This window comes from Salvelinus alpinus, chromosome 8, assembly GCF_045679555.1.
Source record: "Salvelinus alpinus chromosome 8, SLU_Salpinus.1, whole genome shotgun sequence".
In the NCBI taxonomy this organism is placed as follows: domain Eukaryota; kingdom Metazoa; phylum Chordata; class Actinopteri; order Salmoniformes; family Salmonidae; genus Salvelinus; species Salvelinus alpinus.
The window spans coordinates 69,943,895-69,967,558 of NC_092093.1; the positions used below are offsets into that span (position 1 = coordinate 69,943,895).

General features: G+C 44.4%; 1 protein-coding gene across 1 annotated transcript; it reads right to left on the reverse strand.

Moving 5' to 3' along the window:
* Position 1: 1 nt before the first annotated feature.
* Positions 2-16,745, reverse strand: abcc13 (ATP-binding cassette, sub-family C (CFTR/MRP), member 13). Its single transcript, XM_071414880.1, has 20 exons — positions 16,350-16,745; positions 15,830-15,891; positions 15,390-15,701; positions 14,975-15,152; positions 14,567-14,821; positions 14,416-14,481; positions 14,127-14,264; positions 13,221-13,367; positions 13,082-13,142; positions 12,625-12,685; positions 11,776-11,836; positions 11,405-11,624; positions 11,055-11,209; positions 10,803-10,958; positions 9,398-9,588; positions 9,068-9,290; positions 3,305-3,436; positions 2,876-3,201; positions 1,706-1,900; positions 2-1,561 (listed from the first exon to the last, which is right to left on the reverse strand). Exons 1-20 carry the CDS (start codon positions 16,386-16,388, stop codon positions 1,435-1,437), a joined length of 3,105 nt encoding a protein of 1,034 aa, XP_071270981.1. The 5' UTR covers positions 16,389-16,745; the 3' UTR covers positions 2-1,434.
* Between the last annotated feature and the right edge of the window lie 6,919 nt (positions 16,746-23,664).

The window sequence follows — 23,664 nt, forward strand, 5'->3', positions numbered from 1 at the left end:
CATTGACGTCAGTGTTTAATTGTGCATTTTCGATGATGAGACATGACACACACGCACACACTGAGGAGTGTGTGTGGGTTACCCCTAGTCTGTTATTAGTCGTACTTTGTTATAGTGATTAGCCTGCCAATTAAACTTATCAGTCCTGTGCTTCAACAAGAGCACACACACACAGAGGTTCTGGTAATTATAGATATGAGTAATCACTGCATTTTAAAGCTCAGGGTAGAATCAAGAAAATAGAACCTTAAACATTTGATGTTCATTAGAAACACACACACACACACACACAAACACACACTGCATCCTACATATTGCGATGATCAGTTACAATTGATCATGCATCGTCAGAATGAGATCAAAAGAACACAATACATTTTGTATACATTGTACAGATTTTGTATAAACAGTACTGGCCAAGCATGAATGTACCCGTACCAGTAGATACAGAGCTGGACGGATAATCCTGGTCAATAAAAGCCCTCTTCAATCAGAACAGATTTATGCCTGAGATCAAACAAATGAAGAGAAGGGCAGTTGGGAGAGAGACACAGAGAGTCTATAGTCCAGGCAGTAGTTTGTTGTGCTGGTGTCAGTCATTGAGATAAACTTGCTGTATGTATTGAGTGCTGTGCTTACTGTGCTATATTTGTTGTACTTTTAGTATTGATCCTGTATCACAACATGGTCTGAGTACACTTAAAGCCTTGGCCACAGTCCATGCGGTTCCTCTATAACTCAGTTTCACATTGACCATATTGCAAAAGCATAACAGTCACGGCAACCAGATAGCCCCATTGAGCCAAGATGGACGCTGCTGGTAGAGGATGAGGTAAGTAACCTCATCACAATGTATAGCCCTTTAGGATCCTCTTACGAGGGGCACTTAACACATGGTAATATAATATGGTAATTTAGCAGATGCTTTTATCCAAAGTGACCACAACTCTGGTGTTATTACTCTGGTGTTGAAACCCACAACTCTGGTGTTATTACTCTGGTGTTGAAACCCACAACTCTGGTGTTATTACTCTGGTGTTGAAACCCACCACTCTGGTGTTATTACTCTGGTGTTGAAACCCACCACTCTGGTGTTATTACTCTGGTGTTGAAACCCACCACTCTCGTGTTATTACTCTGGTGTTGAAACCCACAACTCTGGTGTTATTACTCTGGTGTTGAAACCCACAACTCTGGTGTTATTACTCTGGTGTTGAAACCCACAACTCTGGTGTTATTACTCTGGTGTTGAAACCCACCACTCTGGTGTTATTACTCTGGTGTTGAAACCCACAACTCTGGTGTTATTACTCTGGTGTTGAAACCCCATGCTTCAAACAACTGAGCAAACTCAAACAGCTAGTCCAGCATCATTCTGATCATGGGTAAAATGATCCTAGTTCTGTTCCTAATACCAACTTCCACCCTCACTCTTCACTCTTCTTCTGTGTCTTGGTGTCTATGTGTCTCAGAGAGCAGCTGGGAGAACAGTGCCCCCCTCTGGAGGAGAGCAGAGGCGCAGTCAAACTCAGCTACACGTCCCCCATCTAACACCAACACCCTGGAGAGGCAGGGAGAGAAAGAGGGGGAAAGAGAGATACAACTGGTCAAGCATATGGAAAAAAGTGAGCAATATTAATCTCTTACAAGATAAAATGACAGAACACAAATCCCACAGAAGAACACAGATCTCAGTAACCCTCACCTGTCAGTGTGTGTGACGTTCCCAGGGTTCTGTGTTAGATACAGTCCGGTGCAGTGGGAGAAGTGTGTGTGTATGATGCTCTGGAGCAGCCTCTCAGTGTGGATGTCTACAGGAGGAACAGGGTCCTCCACTACCAGGACAACACAGCCCTTCAACAGGGCACGACACACACACAGCAGCCTCCTCTCACTGGAGCTGGAGAGGGAGAGGGAGAGAGAGTTGCAGACTTAGGTTTACGTTGAGGTTGATTTTAGTCAGAGGAGGCTGGTGGGTGAGTTATAGGAGGACAGGCACATTGTATTGGCTGGAATGGAATAAATTGAACTTCTCAAACACATCAAACATATGGAAACCACATGTTTGAATCCAATCCAGCCATTACAATGAGCCTGTCCTCCTATAACTCATCCCACCAGCCTCCTCTGACTTTAGTCTACACACTTGTCAATCTGCCACATACCTTTCACATGCACACCTGTCTCTCTCTCACACACCTGTACCTGTCTCTCTCTCACACCTGTACCTGCCTCTCTCACACCTGTACCTGCCTCTCACACCTGTACCTGTCTCTCTCTCTCACACACACACACCTGTACGTGTCCCTGTACCTGTCTCTCTCTCTCTCTCTCACACCTGTCTCTCGCTCGCTCTCACACCTGTACCTGTCTCTCGCTCGCTCACACACCTGTACCTGTCTCTCACACACCTGTACCTGTCTCTCTCACACACACACCTGTACCTGTCTCTCTCACACACACACCTGTACCTCTCTCTCACACACCTGTACCTGTCTCTCTCTCTCACACACCTGTACCCCCTCTCTCACACACCTGTACCCGTCTCTCTCTCACACACCTGTACCCGTCTCTTTCTCACACACCTGTACCTGTCTCTCTCTCTCTTTCTCACACACCTGTACCTGTCTCTCTCTCTCTTTCTCACACACCTGTACCTGTCTCTCACACCTGTACCTATCTCTCTCACACACCTGTACCGGTCTCTCTCACACACCTGTACCGGTCTCTCTCACACACCTGTACCTGTCTCTCTCACACCTGTTCCTGTCTCTCTCACACCTGTTCCTGTCTCTCTCACACCTGTTCCTGTCTCTCTCACACCTGTTCCTGTCTCTCTCACACCTGTACCCGTATACAGCTGTCTGATACCCACCTGAGCCCGGCCCCCCCGTGGTGTAGTGGGTAGAGGAGCTGTCCTGGCAGCAAGCTGACCCTTTCCTTCAGGTGGCACCTCTCCAGTGCCTGCCACACCTGGGCATCCCCATGGCAACCCCAGGGGTCCAGGTTAGAGCGCAGTGAACAGGAGAACAGGGTTGGAACCCGAGCTATGACCGCCAACCGGCTGCGAAGGTCGTGGAGTCCCACACTAGAGATGTCTACACCGTCAATCATCAACACGCCCCTTCGGCCCTCCACCAATCGGAACAGAGAACTGGTTATGGCGTCCAGCTCTGCTCCTGATCTGCTCACCACACCAACCTGTAGAGTAACACAAACCTAGTAGTATATACATGTACACATTCACACACCTACAGCAAAGTACACACAAACACACACAGAGAATCAAGGCCCACACACAAACCTTCTCTCTGGTCCGGGTGCAGAAAGACAGTTCAGCGGGTGATGGGTTAAGCTCTGTCTGATAGCTCCTGAACTCCACCACTCCCTCCTCTGGCCAGCTAGGGGGTGCTCTACAGGGCACAGACCAGGGGGGCTGAGAGAGGAAGAGAAGAAAGGGACTGATATACAGTACTAGTCAAAAGATTGGACACACCTACTCATTCAAGGGTTTTTCTTTATTTTTACTATTTTCTACATTGTAGAATAACAGTTAAGACATCAAAACTATGAAATAACACATGGAATCATGTAGTAACCAAAGAAAGTGTGAAACAAATCAAAATATATTTTATATTTGAGATTCTTCAAAGTAGCCACCCTTTGCCTTGATGACAGCTTTGCACACTCTTGGCATTCTCTCAACCAGCTTCATGAGGTAGTCACCTGGAATGCATTTCAATTAACAGTTGTGCCTTGTTAAAAGTTAATTTGTGGATTTTCTTTCCTTCTTAATGTATTTGAGCCAATCTGTTGTGTTGTGACAAGGTAGGTGTTAGGAGTGTGTATCGGAGGCGAAGTCAGGTGCAGGAGAGCAGAGTGTAGTGAACAGGCACACTTTTTATTCCGGTCAAAATGACAGCACAAAATAACATGTCCCCAAAACACGGAACATAGACAAAAAGTAATGCGCGTAACAATATCCACAATATCAAAATACACGTAACACAAACAATCCTACACAAAGACATGGGGAACAGAGGAATAAATACATATGAAATGATTGGGGAATGAAAACCAGGTGTGCAGGGAACAAGACAAAACAAATGGAAACATGAAAAATGAAGCGGCGATGGCTAGAAAGCCGGTGACGTCGACCGCCGAACGCCACCCGAACAAGGAGAGGAGCCGACTTCGGCGGAAGTCGTGACAGTAGGGGTGGTATACAGAAGTTAGCCCTATTTGGTAAAAGACCAATTCCATATTATGGCAAGAACAGCTCAAATAAGCAAAGTGAAACAACAGTTCATCATTACTTTAAGACATGAAGGTCAGTAAATGCGAAAAATGTCAAGAACTTTGAACGTTTCTTCAAGTGCAGTCGAAAAACAATTAAGCGCTGTGATGAAAATGTCTCTCATGAGGACCACCACAGGAAAGGAAGATCCAGAGTTACCTCTGACTCAGGTAGATGATATGTTCATTAGAGCATTCTGCAGTGATACGCCATCCCATCTGGTTTGCACTTAGCGGTACTATCATTTGTTTTTCAAGACGACAATGACCCAACACACCTCCAGGCTGTGTAAGGGCTATTTGACCAATAAAGAGAGTGATGAAGTGCTGCATCAGATGACCTGGCCTCCACAATCACCCGACCTCAACCCAGTTGAGATGGTTTGGGATGAGTTGGACCGCAGAGTGAAGGAAAAGCAGCCAACAAGTGATCAGCATATGTAGGAACTCCTTCTAGACTGTTGGAAAAGCATTCCAGGTGAAGTTGGTTGAGAGAATGCCAAGAGTGTGCAAAGCTGTCATCATGGCAAAGTGTGGCTACTTTGAAGAATATAAAATATATTTTGATTTGTTTAACACTTTTTTGGTTACTACATGATTCCATATGTGTTATTTCATAGTTTGATGTCTTCACTATTATTCTGCAATGTAGAAAATAGTAAAAATAAAGAAAAACCTTTGAATGAGTAGGTGTCCAAACTTTCGACTGGTACTGTACATCTGTATATGTGTCCTCTCTCTACACTGTTTAATACCATAACAGTGCTGTATCTGCGTCCTCTCTTCTCTGTTTAATACCATAACAGTGCTGTATCTGCATCCTCTCTTCTCTGTTTAATACCATAACAGTGCTGTAACTGTGTCCTCTCTCTACTCTGTTTAACTTCTTATGGCTGGGGGCAGTATTGAGTAGCTTGGATGAATAAGGTGCCCAGAGTAAACTGCCTGCTACTCAGGCCCAGAAGCTAAGATATGCATATTATTAGTAGATTCGGATAGAAAACACTGAAGTTTCTAAAACTGTTTGAATGATGTCTATGAGTATAACATAACTCATATGGCAGGCAAAAACCTGAGAAAAAATCCAACCAGGAAGTGGGAAATCTGAGGTTTGTAGGTTTACCTATCCAATATACAGTGTCTATGGGGTCATATTGCATTTCCTAAGGCTTCCACTAGATGTCAACAGTCTTTAGAACCTTGTTTCAGGCTTCTACTGTGAAGAAGGGGGGAATGAGAGCTGTTTGAGTCAGGGATCTGGCAGAGTGCCATGAGCTCACTCAGGCGCGCCCCCGTGAGAGGTAGCTGCGTTCCTTTTCGTTTATAAAGACAAAGGAATTCTCCGGTTGAAACATTTAAGATTTATATAAAAAACATCATAAAGATTGATTCTATACATCGTTTGACATGTTTCTACGAACTGTAATGGAATTTTTTGACTTTTCGTCTGGCCTGCGCGTCATGAATTTGGATTTTGGAACTAAACGCGCAAACAAAAAGGAGGTACTTGGACATAAATTATGGACTTTATCGAACAAAACAAACATTTATTGTGGAACTGGGATTCCTGGGAGTGCATTCTGATGAAGATCGTCAAAGGTAAGTGAATATTTATAATGCTATTTCTGACTTCTGTTGACTCCACAACATGGTGGGTACCTGTATGGCTTGTTTTTGTGTCTGAGTGCCGTACTCAGATTATTGCATGGTGTGCTTTTTCCGTTAAGTTTTTTTGAAATCTGACACAGCGGTTGCATTAAGGAGAAGTTTATCTAAAGTTCCATGTTTAATACTTGTATCTTTTATCAATGTTTATTAGTAGTATTTCTGTAAATTGATGTGGCTCTCTGCAAAATCACTGGAAGTTTTGGAGGCAAAACATTACTGAACATAACACGCCAATGTAAACTAAGATTTTTTGATATAAATATGAACTTTATCGAACAAAGCATACATGTATTGTGTAACATGAAGTCCTATGAGTGTCATCTGATGAAGATCATCAAAGGTTAGTGATTAATTTTATCTCTTTCTGCTTTTTGTGACTCCTCTCTTTGGCTGGAAAAATGGCTGTGTTTTTCCTGTGACTAGGTACTGACCTAACATAATCAGATGGTGTGCTTTCGTCGTAAAGCCTTTTTGAAATCGGACACTGTGGTGGGATGAACAACAAGTTTATCTTTAAAGTGGTGTAAAATACTTGTATGTTTGAGGAATTTTAATTATGAGATTTCTGTTGTTTGAATTTGGAGCCCTGCACTTTCACTGGCTGTTGTCAAGTCGATCCCAGCCATAAGGGATCTTAGCCATAAGAAGTTAACCTGTTTGGGCTAGGGGGCAGCATTTTCACATTTGGATGAAAAGCATGCCCAGAGTAAACTGCCTGCTACTCAGTCCCAGTTGCTAATATATGCATATTATTCGTAGATTTGGATAGATAACACTGACGTTTCTAAAACTGTTTGAATGACGTCTGTGAGTATAACAGAACTCATATGGCAGGCGAAAACCTGAGAAAAATCCAACCAGGAAGTGGGAAATCTGAGGTTTGTAGTTTTTCAACTCTTGGCCTATCGAATACACAGTGTCTATGGGGTCATATTGCACTTCCTAAGGCTTCCACTAGATGTCAACAGTCTTTAGAACCTTGTTTGATGCTTCTACTGTGAAGTGGGGGCGAATGAGAGGGGAGTTAGTAAGGTCTCTCCCAGAGTGCCATGAGCTGACCATGCGCGTTCACGTGAGAGTTCGTTTGAGTTCCATTGCATTTCTGAAGACAAAGGAAATCTCCGGTTGGAACATTATTGAAGATTCATGTTAAAAACATCCTAAAGATTGATTCTATACTTCGTTTGACATGTTTCTACGGACTGTAACGGAACTTTTTGACTTTGTCTGCTCCTAGTGATCGCGCGTCATGAATTTGGAATACTGGGCTAAACGCGCTAACAAAAAGGAGGTATTTGGACATAAATTATGAACTTTATCGAACAAATCAAACATTTATTGTGGAACTGGGATTCCTGGGAGTGCATTCTGATGAAGATCATCAAAGGTAAGTGAATATTTATAATGCTATTTCTGACTTCTGTTGACTCCAACATGGCGGATATCTGTTTGAGTTGTTTTGGTCTCTGAGCGCCGTACTCAGATTATTGCATGGTTTGCTTTTTCCATAAAGTTTTTTAAAAATCTGACACAGCGGTTGCATTAAGGAGAAGTATATCTTTAATTCTGTGAATAACACTTGTATCTTTTATCAATGTTTATTATGAGTATTTCTGTAAATTGATGTGGCTCTGTGCAAATTCACGGGATGTTTTGGAGGCAAAGCCAAATGTAAACTGAGGTTTTTGGATATAAATATGAACTTGATCGAACAAAACATACATGTATTGTGTAACATGTTGTCCCGGGAGTGTCATCTGATGAAGAATATCAAAGGTTAGTGATGAATTTTATCTCTATTTCTGCTTTTTGTGACTCCTCTCTTTGGTTGGAAAATCGCCGTATGCTTTCTGTGACTTGTTGCTGACCTAACATAATGATATGTTCTGCTTTAGCTGAAAAGCCTTTTTGAAATCGGACACTGTGGTTGGATTAATGAGAATTTTATCTTTAAAATGGTGTCTAATGCTTGTATGTTTGAGAAATTTGAATTATGAGATTTTTGTTGATTGAATTTGGCGCCCTGCAATTTCATTGGCTGTTGGCGGTTCCCAGACAGGTTAAACAGAGTAGAGAGAGGACACAGATACAGCACTGTTATGGTAGTGCTGTATCTGTGACAGTAACTGTAGCCTACCTCTTTCTGTCTCTCTCTACTCTGCAGCCTACCTGTTTCTCTCTCTCTCTACTCTGTAGCCAACCTCTTTCTCTCTCTCTCTCTACTCTGTAGCCAACCTCTTTCTCTCTCTCTCTCTACTCTGTAGCCAACCTCTTTCTCTCTCTCTCTCTCTCTACTCTGTAGCCTACCTCTTTCTCTCTCTCTCTCTCTCTCTACACTGTAGCCTACCTCTTTCTCTACACTGTAGTCTACCTCTTTCTCTACACTGTAGCCTACCTCTTTCTCTACACTGTAGCCTACCTCTTTCTCTACACTGTAGCCTACCTCTTTCTCTACACTGTAGCCTACCTCTTTCTCTACACTGTAGCCTACCTCTTTCTCTACACTGTAGCCTACCTCTTTCTCTACACTGTAGCCTACCTCTTTCTCTACACTGTAGCCTACCTCTTTCTCTACACTGTAGCCTACCTCTTTCTCTACACTGTAGCCTACCTCTTTCTCTACACTGTAGCCTACCTCTTTCTCTACACTGTAGCCTACCTCTTTCTCTACACTGTAGCCTACCTCTCTCTCTACACTGTAGCCTACCTCTCTCTCTACACTGTAGCCTACCTCTCTCTCTACACTGTAGTCTACCTCTTTCTCTCTCTCTACACTGTAGCCTACCTCTTTCTCTCTCTCTACACTGTAGCCTACCTCTTTCTCTACACTGTAGCCTACCTCTTTCTCTACACTGTAGCCTAGCTCTTTCTCTACACTGTAGCCTACCTCTTTCTCTACACTGTAGCCTACCTCTTTCTCTACACTGTAGCCTACCTCTTTCTCTACACTGTAGCCTACCTCTTTCTCTACACTGTAGCCTACCTCTTTCTCTCTCTCTACACTGTAGCCTACCTCTTTCTCTCTCTCTACACTGTAGCCTACCTCTTTCTCTCTCTCTACACTGTAGCCTACCTCTTTCTCTCTCTCTACACTGTAGCCTACCTCTCTCTCCATGTGTGCGTGTTGGTCCATCTTCTGGATGGCACCAGCACTGCTCTCTACGCCACAGCTGGCTTGGACCAGGAGATGAAGAACCTCTCTCAGGCTGAGGGTGTAAGTCAGGACCAGTCCTACAGTACTGGGGTCTACCTCAGAGTCCAGTAGAGTCACAGAGACCAGGAACAGAACCAGTCCTGCAAAGGCATCCAACCACACTGATACCCACCTAGAGAGAGAGAGAGATAACATTTTATTAACACACAGTATTTCTGTGTTTGTAATATGTATGAGTTATGTGAATGTGTTTGTGTGTAAAGGGTCCTGTCCTCTAACCTGTCCAATAAAATGCAGTTGTAGCGACACACCAGGTGCTCGTTGAGGGCACCATAGCAACGGGTCAAGGGGTCGTCATGACTACCACTGGTGACCTCATCCATGTGTGACTCAGAAAGGAGGGATGAGAGAGAGGAGGCAGAGTCTGAAACCATCCTCCTCACCTGACCCGAGACTGACCTGTAGTATGACTGAGAGAGAGAGGATAGATAAATAGATGGAGGAGAGAAATGGAAGAACAGAAGGCGAGTATTAGAGAAAAATGCAGTTTGCGAGTAACATAACTCTGTCTCCATGTGTTTCTTACAGAAACTAAAGCAGATCAGTGAGTCAGTGATGTGATTACTCCATCTAGTGGACAGGAATGCACTTACAGCATATAGACAGACTAAAGGCATCAAAAACACACATTACATGTTATACAATAGCATCTGTGAATAACACTTGTATATTTTATCAATGTTTATTATGAGTATTTCTGTAAATTGATGTGGCTCTGTGTGGCTCCATACCATTACATGTTATACCATACCGTTACATGTTATACCATACCGTTACATGTTATACCATACCGTTACATGTTATACCATACCGTTACATGTTATACCATACCATTACATGTTATACCATACCATTACATGTTATACCATACCATTACATGTAATACCATACCATTACATGTAATACCATACCATTACATGTTATACCATACCATTACATGTTATACCATACCATTACATGTAATACCATACTGTTACATGTTATACCATACCGTTACATGTTATACCATACCATTACATGTAATACCATTAATACCATACCATTACATGTTATACCATTACATGTAATACTATACCATTACATGTAATACTATACCGTTACATGTTATACCATACCGTTACATGTTATACCATACCGTTACATGTAATACTATACCATTACATGCAATACTATACCATTACATGTTATACCATACCGTTACATGTTATACCATACCGTTACATGTTATACCATACCATTACATGTAATACTATACCATTACATGTTATACCATACCGTTACATGTAATACCATACCATTACATGTTATACCATACCGTTACATGTTATACCATACCGTTACATGTTATACCATACCGTTACATGTAATACCATACCGTTACATGTTATACCATACCATTACATGTTATACCATTAATACCATACCATTACATGTTATACCATACCGTTACATGTAATACCATACCATTACATGTAATACTATACCATTACATGTAATACTATACCATTACATGTAATACCATACCATTACATGTTATACCATACCGTTACATGTTATACCATACCGTTACATGTTATACCATACCGTTACATGTTATACCATACTGTTACATGCTATACTGTACCTGTATTGTGACGAAGAGGTAAGTCAGGACAGGAACTATCAGGATGAAGAGAGGGGAGATGTAGCCAATCAGCAGCACTGTCACAAACACCTGCAGCCAACAGGAGAGCCAGGAGAGGAGGTTGGCGGGGACTAGCTCGTCAATCACGTACATCTCCTACAGAGAGAGACAGAGATACATTTTAACCTATTTTCTATACATTTTTATAAAAAATAAGGGCCATAATGTCATTGCTTACAGATCCTCTCTCACCTGTGATAGGCTGCGCAGGACCAGAGAAGAGGGTGTGATCTGGTAGAATCTGAGAGGAAGGCGGAGCCGAGCAAAGAGCAGCTCAGAGTGGAGACTGGCAGAGGCCTTCAGAGAACCACCAGTTACTGCTAATGCTACACAGCACACGGACAGAGCTGAAACACACACGCTCGCGAGTTAGACAGTAGGCACACACACACACACACACACACACACACACACACACACACACACACACACACACACACACACACACACACACACACACACACACACACACACACACACACACACACACACACACACACACACACACACACACACACACACACACACACACACACACACACCTTGCAGCAGCCCCAGTACAGCGTAGACAGATAGTCGTGAGTCTCGTAGTTCTCTCCACTCCTCCAGCCCCTGTAGTTCTTTAGCCTGTCTGGTCCACACGGCTAACAGACCGGTCTGACACACACCCACCACACAAACACACACCTGGGATAATACAGTCAACAACACCCAGCCCCAGCCACACACATGCAGGTACAGCCGAATACACACACCGCTCACCTGCAGGGAGAATACACACACGATTATTCTGTCACTTTGTAAACGGCAAGGTTGGGATTAGAAGAGGAAAATACTGTGTTATAACAGCTGACCTCGGGACAGATTCTGTTTGTATTCTATGTGTAGATTGATCCTAGATCTGTGTACTCACACCATGTTTGGGCAGAGGTACAGTGTTTGCTTCTGTCTCTCTCAAGGTCTCATTACTGCACCTGTTAATGAGAGGGGAGAGAGAGAGAGAGAGAGAGAGAGAGAGAGAGAGAGAGAGATGGATTGGGGGAAGGGTTAGTGAAGGAAAATATGTATGTGTGTATGTCGATGTCTCAGCATGCATGACCACAGATCAGATATGATGAGAGACAAGTAATACGGGGAGGACCAGGTCAGGGCTCTGCTCTGTGTGTCTAATGCTCTTATCTCTGTGAGGGGGTTAATGTTGTGGATTAGAAAGCTTTGTAATTTAGCCTTTCTAACCCCCTCAAACACGCCATGACTCGCGTGCACACACACGCGCACGCACGCGCACACGCACACACATACATACACACACACACACACGCACACAACCTCTCATCTATCTCAGCCTCTGCACAAACCACTCCCTTTCCACTCTCTCACACACAACAATCTCACCCTCATCTTGTACTCACCTCAACCCGACCTTGCTGACATAATCTCACATTTTCCCCTGCATAAACCCACCCCAACCTGACCAATCAGACCAGCACAGATGAGAGACCCTTGTCCAATCAGAGGGCAGAGATTAGTTTGGGGATGAGCCTCGGTCAGTCCCTTGATGTCGCATGGCCAGAGAAACTGAATCATCTCTGTGTGTGTGTGTGTGTGTGTGTGTGTGTGTGTGTGTGTGTGTGTGTGTGTATATAATCCAAGCCTTCTCATTATTGTGTAAGCAGGTTAGGTAATAACATAACACACTACAGCTTAGGGATGACAGGGGACATGCTTTCTAGTTAATAAACAGAAAAAAACACACACACACCGATCTGAGTGCTCCTCGAGACAGCTTTTCTTGACCCCATTTTCTAAAAGAGTGCCATTCTCTGAAAAAGAGATTCATAAAGATTTAGAAAAAGGATTTCGGTACACACACAGAGGGTAGAGGGTTGGATCAGGTCAGATTTGAACAGTATCATGCTAATGCTAGGTAAGTGTGTGTGTGTGCGCGTGTGCGTGCGCGTGTTACACACTACACAGGTGTGCTCCCGAGTGGCGCAGGAACTGCATCTCAGTGCTAGAGGCGTCACTACAGACCCTGGTTTGATTCCGGGCTGTATCACAATCCGCCGTGATTGAGAGTCCTATAGAGCAGCCACAATTGGCCCAGCGTCATCCGGGTTTGGGTTTGGCTGGGGTAGGCGGTCATTGTAAATAAAAATTTATTCTTAACTGACTTGCCGAGTTAAATAAAGGTTAAACAAATACCTGTAGTTAGTTACCTGTGTGAGAGACTTCCTGTGAGAAGAGGAAGTGGTCCAGATGACAGAGGGAGTGCCAGGTCTGTCAATCAAAAAGAAACAGGGCGGGGTTAGGCAGAAGTCTTTACTGTGTGTGTGTGTGTGTGTGTGTGTTAGTTACCTGTGTGAGGTGCAGTGCCAGGGAGGGCAGTAGGTTAAAAGGTGAGCGTAGCAGTGTGAACAGACAAACACAGGTGAACACCTGAGACGCTGTCAGAACGTTACCATCATCCACCAGCACATACACACCCAAACTGGACACACACACCTGTAGAGACACAGAGGAAGGGGAGTGTGTGTGTGTTAGTACATGTTAATCATCCATCACCATATATCAGTCCTCATCTACAGTATCCATCAGTCTACAATAACAATCACAGACCAAACTATCCGATCCCAGATCCATTCATCGATAATCACTGATCCTTATCTGTGATCCGGTCAGATTAGGGTTGATCTCTGCACATTATTGAAATATCTAATATCCTTTCCAGTGCTGTATGTGCGTGTTAGGTTTGTCTCTCCAGGGCTCAGGTAGGCAGACACCAGTCTGGACAGAAAGCTGTGATTGGATGCTGATTGGATCCCTCAGATTGCATATCAGCTTCTGGGTCAGAGAGGTGGTAGGAAGATTACGACCGAAAAATGAAACGCACGCAATGTCCCAGACTGCCCACAACGCTGAGTCTGTATTAGTGATCAGCTTAGGACAGGGCTAAGCAACTACCCTCTCTATCTGGCCAGAGGGACCATGGGACACACTAAAGTAGGGGGCTTTTTAAACACAAATCCCAATTCATTAACAAGGCTTATGCAGGTCTACTTTCTCGTCAGTGTTGATGATATTGACACTTTTGTACTGTTTAGTGACTGAACTAGGCAGCCTTGGTCCTGGAGAGCTACAGTGTCGGCAGAGTCTCAGCTGGTGTCCCAGTCCAACACTGACCTTCAAACTCTACTGCACCTGTCTGTTAGGGTATTTCTGAGGGAGAGAGATGTCAGGAGAGGTCAGCAGTCAAAGACGGACCAGGAAAGGCACACAGACGCGGTCCAATAGGGAGAAGGCCGTCAGGAATCCCAGAATCCTCAGCGTCTCCAGCTCCTTCTCTCTGGCAATGCCCACTCTGCACTGGAACCACGCCTCCAAGACCAACAACTTCACCGTCTAGAAGGATAGAGGGAGGAAGATAGAGAGGAAGTGGGAATAGAGAGAGTTGAGTACAACAGATATTAGATAACTTAGAAAAAGAGAAAGAGACAGGAGCCAAGGAGTCTTGAGGTTACTAAGAAATTGAAAAAGAGTGTGAGAGACAGACTTTGATTCCGTTCAGCATCTCCTGCACGAGCTGCTGTCTTTCTCCCCTCACTCTCTCCTGGCTTCTCTGAGGGGGAAAAGACATTGTTACACACATACACAGGTCTGCGCCACGCAGCCAGACACACCCACAAACACACTCTCTCTGTTACCTGTAATAGCCTTGCCCTGCGTTGTACAGCAGAGGTGAGCGGTACCAGCAGTAACAATATAGCTAGTCCCGCCAGAGAAGAGGGACCCAGCTCTCTCCACAGCATACACACACACACTGTCCCCTGCACCCAGGAAGACCACAGGGCAGACAGGGAGACTGGGAGCTCTGCTAACCGTCCAACGTCAGCCCGGAGTGGGGTTAACGATGGGGCAGGGGAGGGTAGACACCCAGGAATACTGCACCGGGACAGGACCTACAGTAGAGAAGGGAGAGGAAAGAGAGAGGAAGGGTGGAGAGGTGAAGGGAAGGGGGGGTGTAAGGACAAGGAGGGCAAGCATTTAACAGTGTTCTTTTATTTTCTTGAATGCATGTTCACTGAGAGAGAGAGAGGTGGATGTCTCTGTACCTGTTTATACAAGGCTCCAGTCAGCGCTGTCTGAACTCTGACCTCAGTCATCCTGCTGTGACGCTCACACACCTGCTGGACCAGGGCGTGGCACACTACAGCAGCCAATAGTGCCAGGGCATGGGTAAGTCCAGACCAATCAAAGACAGGCTGGTTCTCACAGTAGAGAATGCCACACCTGGGGGACAGGTGAGGCGGTGGGTGTAAGAAAGAGGGTATCTATCACCTGTGTATATTCTTGCTGAATCTAGACGTTCTGTGCTCTTACACTTTTATAAATGCTTTATTAAATTTTTTACAGATTCATTCAGCAATATGGGAACAATATGCATTTGAAGATAACGCCACAGGAAATGTGTACCTTGGTGTGTCAATGAGTGTGTTTGTGTGTGTGTGTGTGTGTTTGTGTGTGTACCTGAGGGCCTGAGGGGGCAAGAGGGCCAGTAGGTCAGAGGTCATCCTCAGCAGGGTCACCTGGAGCAGTGAGGGGCGGAGCCACCCATACAGATGACACAGCAGGGCGGGGCCAGACAGGTGAACACCTGGGTGGGAGGTGTTTCCACCCAGTGACTCCTCCTCTCCTGACTCCTGGCTATGACTCTGTCCCTCTGTCCTCCGGTGCTGCTGCTGCTGGAGGGCTGAGCATAAACTCTGGGCTGAGTCCTCATCGCCAAGGCAACACAGGTCCGACAGCTGTAGCCCCCTCCTATGGCCCGCTGACACGACTCTGACAGCAACCACAGCACAAAGGACATCATCAATCAAAAAATCTGCCAGTTACGTAACATACATCAGATACATTATGTTTAATAATAATGATGCATCTAATGTGAAAATGTTAATATTGAGTGTTACCTGTTAATCCACCAGTAGGACAACCGGCTGAGGAAGGAAACATCCCTCTCCAGAGTCGGCTTCTGTCCCATGCAGAGAGGGTGGAGAGAGTGGCAAACTCATTCAACTTTAACATAGGCCTACTGTTCTTTCCACCAGTTAACCCCCAAAAAGCGCAAATAGGATTAGACTACTCTTCTTTTGTTTTCTTTAATTTTGGGTAAAGGGAATAAACGAGTAGTCATTAATACATTGTGTTATTATAGGCTATAGCTTCTGCTTTTATTGATTGCTGTATACATAAAATGGATCATACTTAACATTGTTTAATTTCTGCGGAGATCAGCTGTGAACAGTCTGTCAGTCTTATTTTTAAAAATGTTTATGAACCATCCTTTTAAACCTGTGACCTCTTAAAGCTTAGGCTACTTGTATATGGCCTCCCTCGTCGGTAGCGAAAACTCAGGACACTATAAACTCCACAGAAACAACAAAAGAACAAGAAAAGAAAGAACATAAAAATCGAAAAAATGGAACTCACCTGTTTCCCGCCCCATCTGCCAGAGAGACCGAGAGACATACCTGCGGAGGGACGCACACGCACGTTTGGCCCGGAGCGAGGGGACGGAGTGGAAGAGGATGGAAGACAATAGCTCGCGGGGTGAATGGTCTAATGTACTAGTATGTCCACATCTGCACGCGGCCACAGCAGCAGCAGACTGACAGCAGCACGCGACATTAGGCTATGATCTGATCCATTTCATAACAGAAAACAACCTGAAAACACGATATAAGCCACAATTTGTCCATTTACGCCTGGTGACCTCTTTTCTTTGTTGTTTGCCTTTGCAGTTTTTAAATATCCGTTCCCATTGTCGTTGCATGGCTATGACTGAGTGAATGAATTGATGGATGTTGAAGGAGCGTAAAGCGTGTTGTTGAATCCCACTGACCGCCTGCGGGAGAAGGTGCGCGGCTAGGGGCGTGTTTTATGGCCGTCAAAATTCTGACGGAGTTCATGGGCTGCGTTTACTTAGGCAACCCAATTCTGATCTTTTTTCCCCCACTAATTTGTCTTTTTACCAATTACATCAGACATTTTCAGTGCTGATCTGATTGGTCAAAATACTAATTAGTGGAAAAAAGATCAGAATTGTGCTGCCTGTTAGGACCGAGCTCATAAAAACGGTTTCCATTAGATAACACAGCCACAAAGACTGATTCCCCAGCCACAAAGTAAAAATTGGCATACACAAAAAGGGCGTAATTTAATGCAGGGCTGCCAAACTTTGAAGAATGCTTGGAGTGAGATTTTGCCCAGATGGGGTCTGGGGTCCTCCCCCAAGAACATTTTACTGTTTTAAAGCTAATTTCCTGGAATTCAATGTATTTTGACATGGCTTATGACCAGGGTGAAAAAAACACAGGTCAGGTGTATTCAGAATGCTTTGAACATTAAACGAACACTCAAATTTGGCGACTTTGTTATTTTGAGATTTTTGGTGGATTCCATTTTTTGTAACATATTTTCTCAGTGATGACATCACAGCTATCACAAGCTGGCAGAGTGTTTAGTTCATTACCATGTGCAGCTCACCACGTCTATCTTGTATGGATAATTTGACAGTTAATTGGATATTCACAGCTGAGTGACATGGCACAGAATCGCAAACATTGTTAATCTCCAATCAACATTAAAGAACCCTAAACTGAAGAAGTGTCTCTCTCACCGTCTCTCTAATAAGAGTACAAACTCCATAACTTCACCTACTCAATCAGTGTATAAATTCCAGAGTCATCAACCTCTAATTCATGGTCTTTCAGAGTCGGATTGAGTAAACCATCCGAAGAGATTGATCCAACACATACGGACACACCTGACCCATCCGTGCGGCCCGTTTACAGAGAGACAGATATCCCCCAGCTCACCTGGGTGATTATGCTGTTGAATATCTCCCTTACCAGGAACAACGCCTATCCACAACTCAGGCACCTCCATCATTAGGACGAAAGCGTAGTAGAGCGGACATCCGACCAGAGAGGAGTGCTACCAGATCCAGATATAGTGCCCGCTCATCGGTGAGCCGCTTCCCAGATCTATCCCACTTCCAAGCAGCTATGTGGAGGAAGGAATGAAGCTCATGGAGTTTAATGACCTACAATGTCAGCTAGAGCAAGATCACAACCTCGACGTAGAGTGTTGATGCATAGCTGCCCGAAGCCAGTGAAGCTCAGCGACAACAGGAAGAAGCTCATCATCAACAGGAGGAAGCTCACCGGGCCCGAGGAGCAATAGCTACACAACTGAACAGGCAGCGGCATCTACAGAAGGTATCTAATGAGCTAGAGCTAGCCAAGCTTGTCACGTCTTTTCTTAAAGAAAGAGATGAAGGTGTTGATGCAGCCAGAACCCAGATAACTCAGTCAGAGGAGAGGAGCCCCTCAGCAGCGCCGTCTGATGAATTATGTGACAGCTTTGAGTCTATCCCACTGACACAACCACACCACGCCAACCTAGGAGAAAGAGGCGGAGCTTCACATCATCTCAAACTCTGCGTTGTGCCGAAGAAGCAGCTGTCGATGCCACGCTTGGAGCTGAGTGCTGTACTCACTGGGGCTCAGCTGGCCAGTGTCCTCCAAGGAGAAACTCACCCTGCCTATCGGACAAGTCATCCTCTGGGCCGATTCCACCACAGTCCTTCATTGTCTCAAGTCAGAATCTTGTAGATAAAAGGTTTACGTAGGAACTCATGTTACATAGATTCAGAACCTTACGGATGTAGTCAACTGGAGGTACAGTATGTGGATACCGCGAACAACCCGGCAGATGACATCACTCTGGGCAAGACCTTGAAAGAGCTGGCCCAACCACATCGATGGCACCAAGTCCCTGAGGTCTTCCAACACTCAGAAGATCAGTGGCCTTCAATGCCTTCTGCTGACCCGAAGCCTGATGACAGCGAACTGAAGAAATGAGCCTTCTGCGGACATGTGTCTGTCAGTTCCAGTCCTCAGTTCCCAGATATCAGCAGTTCTGATACATAGAAAGACCTCATGAAGGCAGCAACTAGATCCTTACACAGGGCGACCGATCCACACTCCAGTTCACCCAGCGATGCAGTTGACTACATAGCCGCAGCGAACCAAGCAGGCTCAGATGGAATCATTTCCTGAAGAGGTCAACGCCATCATGTCAAACCAGTCTATACCTTCTAACAGTCATCTGGGTCCCTTGTCTCCTGAGTATGATAAGGATTCAGGACTCCCTAGAGTTGGCGGTAGACTGCAAAGAGCAGAGCACCTGGAGATGAATGCTATGCACCCCATCGTCTTAGAGTCGCATCATCCGCTGACCAAGCTACTCATTCAAGATTTCGACTAGACTCTCCTCCATCCTGGGCCCAGAGAGGGTTCTGGTGGAACTGTGCCGTAGATACTGGATTCTGCGGGAAAGAGAAGCCATCCGGAAGTTTCAGCACACCTGTTTGCAATGCCAAAGATGGTGCGCCAAACCTGAAGTTCCAAAGATGACCTACCTCCTGCTCTTCTGCGACTGTACAAGCCACCCTTCTACTCTACCGGAGTGGATTGTTTCGGACCATTTAATATAAAAATCGGACGTCGCAACAAAAAGAGATGGGGCATCATCTACAAATGCATGACCAGCCGTTTCACCCTCCTGGACCTCCTGGAGAGCCTGGATGACGATGCCTTCCTGATGTCTCTAAGACGCTTCATAGCACATCGAGGCAAGCCTTTCGAGTTTCTTTTGGACAATGGTACGAACCTTGTTGGAGGAGACAGAGAACTGCGAGAGGCCTTCAAAGTGATGGCCCCCCACCTGAAGGAACAGTTGGCCGAACAGAGGATAACATTCCGGTTCAACCCACCAAGCGCTCCTTACTTTGGTCAAACATGGGAAAGAGAGGGGAAATCAGTGAAGACTACATTTCAAGGTTATACTCAAGGAACAGACTGTCACTGAAACCGTGCTCTGCACTGTGCTTACCGAAGTGGAGGGAATCTTGAACTCAAAACCTTTCAGGTACCACTCCTCCGATGTCGCAGACCCAGATCCCGGCACACCGAGCCGCCTACTTATGGGATGCTATGACTCTTCTCTTCCTCAGGTTTTCTTTGACTCCAGTAACATGAAAGAGAAACGCCGCTGGAGGCATAGCCAAGTCCTTGCCGATCACTTTTGGTCCGAGTTCATTCGCTTTTACTTGCCAAGTCTACAGGAAACACAGAAGTGGAGGAAGGATGGAAGAGAAATTACTATGGATCAAGTGGTTCTCATTATGGACCCTCAGCTCCCTCGAGCTCTCTGGTCTGTTGGGATGGCGACTCATACTTACCCCGGAGCTGATGAACATATTAGGACTGCTGCTATCCTGAGGAAGTGGCTCTCTCACCGTCTCTCTAAGAGTACAATCTCCATAACTGTAAGGAATGACGCTGGAGAAGAGAAGCAGGTGCGGGGAGTTGACATTTAATTTTGAACGGACATGCAACAGGACAGGAACAGCGTCAGAACTGGGAAACACAAAGACAGATGACAATCAATCCCGAAGCAGGGAACAGAGCTAGGAAACAGACAGATATAGGGAAGGAAATTACAAAAGTAACGTGAGTTCAATGAGCACTGATGCGTGTGACGGAGAAAGGCAGGTGTGCGCACTGAAGGTGGCTTGAGTGCGTAATGTTGGGGAGTCTGGCGCCCTTGAGCGCCAGAGGGAGGAAGAGCGGGAGCAGGCGTGACAATAACTTCACCTACTCAATCACTGTATACATTCCAGAGGTATCATCCTCTAATTCAGTTTGACACTTTATTCAGACAGTAATGAAACTGGATGGTCAGACAGGCAAATGGGAGAAACAGTGGGAAGGTCAGTGGGAATGCTCTGCACAGGAAATACTAATATTAATGGCTGATGGCAGTGGGTCTCATTGTCCATAGACTGCTTTCAAGGTAACTTTCAACTTTCAACTGCTTTCAACTCAAACATGTTGTATTTTGTCATTTTTGTTAGCTATCTCTTTAAAATAGGTCTGGAAGAAAATTCTGCTAGCTCTCCAGGAGGGTTGGCCAACCCTGATCTATGTTTCCCAAGTGCTGGGTGTTTGAAAATGTTCTTGTTATAACAATTCATTTCTCAAAATCACTCAACCTTCAAGAAAAATCTAATACATATCAATAGTCCTGTGGTTTATGCCTACTAGTTGAAGATCCTTGCCATCATCTTACTCCACATAGAAAAAATATGATGTGTTTATGAGTTGTGAGTCCCTCTACCATCTCTGCCTAGCATGTGCACAGTACTTAAATGTCCAAAATGACATTCTAGTCCTGGAGCATTTAATAGCCAATGCTTATTTGTAGGACTTATTTAAAACTGTCCACGAATGGCTGCAAAACTACAAAGCCTTATATAATTCATTTTCAAAGACACAAGTAGGCATATCAGACACTGGGTAAATTGGGGAGAAGTGGAATAATAAAATACTGTGAATGTGGGGAATAACGGTAGGGTTCTTGCTGGCAAGCACAATAATTTCTCTTTATTTTAGCCCTATGTTAAGAATGAGATTGATGAGAAATCTTCCCCTACACCTAACCAAATTATTTGGATATTTATTGTCCCCCTTCTAGAATCAAATGTACACTTTTGGGTTCACAATATGTTTGACAAAATCATTTCCATAGTTACAAATAAGGTCATCCTACCAAACTTCTCTGCTAAAACATACTATAGGTCTGTCTGCTGCCTTTTCATTGTCACAGCCTAAAAACCAATCTCGAAACGAGGGGACTAATGCGAGCGTGGATTAAATCGACTTTAGTACATGCTGTCAAAAGGCTGCATTCTGCAATAGGGACGGGAGTAACAGCCACCTCATTTTGTTGACAACATTGTACATTAAACAGCGCTACCGTGCTGCTCTTTTTACGGTTTTATAAACTCTCTCTCCATTCAGTTCCACTCTAATCTTGGAGGGGCCTTTCTTTAAAATGTGCATCCAATTTCCTTGATCCCTTACATAACTACACCAATCACAGTGCTGTGGCAAGATAGGACAATAATAGAGGTTTCGTGCGTGATGTTAAATTGCTGTCGCAGATGCTCCGATTTCAAAACGATTTGGAGCACAGTTCAAAAGGTAACGCACTATATGCAATGGACTAATTAGAAAAATAAAAGCAGTAATTTCCAACGCGTCAGATATAAGAGGTGAGGCGTGTGAGCGTGAGAAGAGGGTCAAATGCGTGTGCTTCATGGCCAATGCGTGAGAGTTGACAGCTCTGTTAAGGTTTAGGCATTAGGTTAGCAGTGTGGTTAGGGTTAAGGTTAGGTTTAGTTTTCAAATCAGATTTTATGAAGATAAATTGTATAAATGGGTAGGTTTAGCCATAATTATGACGTTGTGGCTGTGTTAACAAGTGACAACCAATTGAGACCGTGGCCAGCCAGCTGTGCATGCTGGTGGGATGGGGGCGGGGGAGAGAGATAAACTGAATAACGTAGGCTAGTAATCAAAATTTACATAGAAAGTCAGTTTTCTTTTTGGTCTGTTGAATAAAAAAACATGGTATCTCTTTTGAGGTCAAGAGACATTTTTCGGGGGCAGTGTCTCTGCTTCTTTGTGAATTTCCCAAATGACCATATGGACAAAATGCAGTCAGTGCTCAATGAAAATAACTGTCAATTTAAGTAATCATACCCATGGGCAATTTTCAACAATCAATTAAGAATAGCCTAAATGGGACTTTATGTAAACAGTTTCTCAGAATTGAGATGAGGTTAATCAATGTTGTTTAAAAGCTGCAGGAAAAACAACAACTTGTATCTAAAGCATGCAAAACTTTGACATGCCAAGAGGTCTGGACCATTATGGCACAGGCTGTTCAGCACTTGACCTGTAGGTTAATTATCTGCAGGCTCCTTATGAAATAGATCCACCTGCAGATTCACTTCTCTCTCTATGACAGTGGTTCCCAAACTAGGGGTCGCGACCCCATGTGGGTCACCTGATATGAAAATGGGGTCGCTGGAGAATTTCCAAAACACTGAAAAAATATGTATACACAAAAATATATATATATATTTTAATATTGTTTTTGTATTCCAAATTGAATGTAATGTGGCTAACCTTAAAAATCTCAATTAAAATGATTGAAATTGAAAAGAAAAAAGTCAACCAGAGAGCGCCCTTAGATCATGGGAAAAGGTAGCACTTGACCATTGCAATTGAATAATTCCCATGGTGAATGGCTAGGCCTGCTATGCTATGAAACCACACACTATTGCAGAGACTTTGATATAGCCTACCGGCCGCAATTGATATGGTGAAAACAATGTGTTGGGAGGCAGAGACACAGAAACTCACATTAATACCTTTGTCAGATAACACTGTTAATTGAAGAATTCATGCTAGCAATCAAGAGTAAACTCTGACTGAGCGACTCAAAAACTCCCCAGCTTATGCTCTACAAATGGACGTTAGCTGTGAGAGCCGAGATGCCCATGCATTGACTTTTGTTCACTATACATGTCGGGGGGATGCTATTCACGAGGACACATTGTTCTGTCTCACGATTCCCGAGCATTAAACGGCACATGGGATGTTCAATGTGCTGCATGGCTATATTGACGAAAAACAGATGTGACTGAATGCATTCACGGGTCACTACGGAGGTGTTTTGGTTCCTGACTCAAAGGGAATAATACCCTTCGGCGTTCAAAACAACTGGGAACTCGAACTGGGAACTCAGAAATCTCTGACTTCCGACTTCAGTTTACTCTAGACAACTGAGAACTCTGAAAAAAACGAGCTATGACAGGGAAAAATAGTTT

Bases quoted from the DNA above. Each gene is read 5' to 3' on its own strand.
- abcc13 (XM_071414880.1), bottom strand. From the start codon at position 16,388: ATGTCTCTCGGTCTCTCTGGCAGATGGGGCGGGAAACAG. The intron at 15,892-16,349 runs GTGAGTTCCATT...TGCATGGGACAG, and splicing joins GCAGATGGGGCGGGAAACAG to AAGCCGACTCTGGAGAGGGA. The intron at 1,901-2,875 runs GTGGGTATCAGA...CTCCCTCTCCAG, and splicing joins CACGGGGGGGCCGGGCTCAG to CTCCAGTGAGAGGAGGCTGC.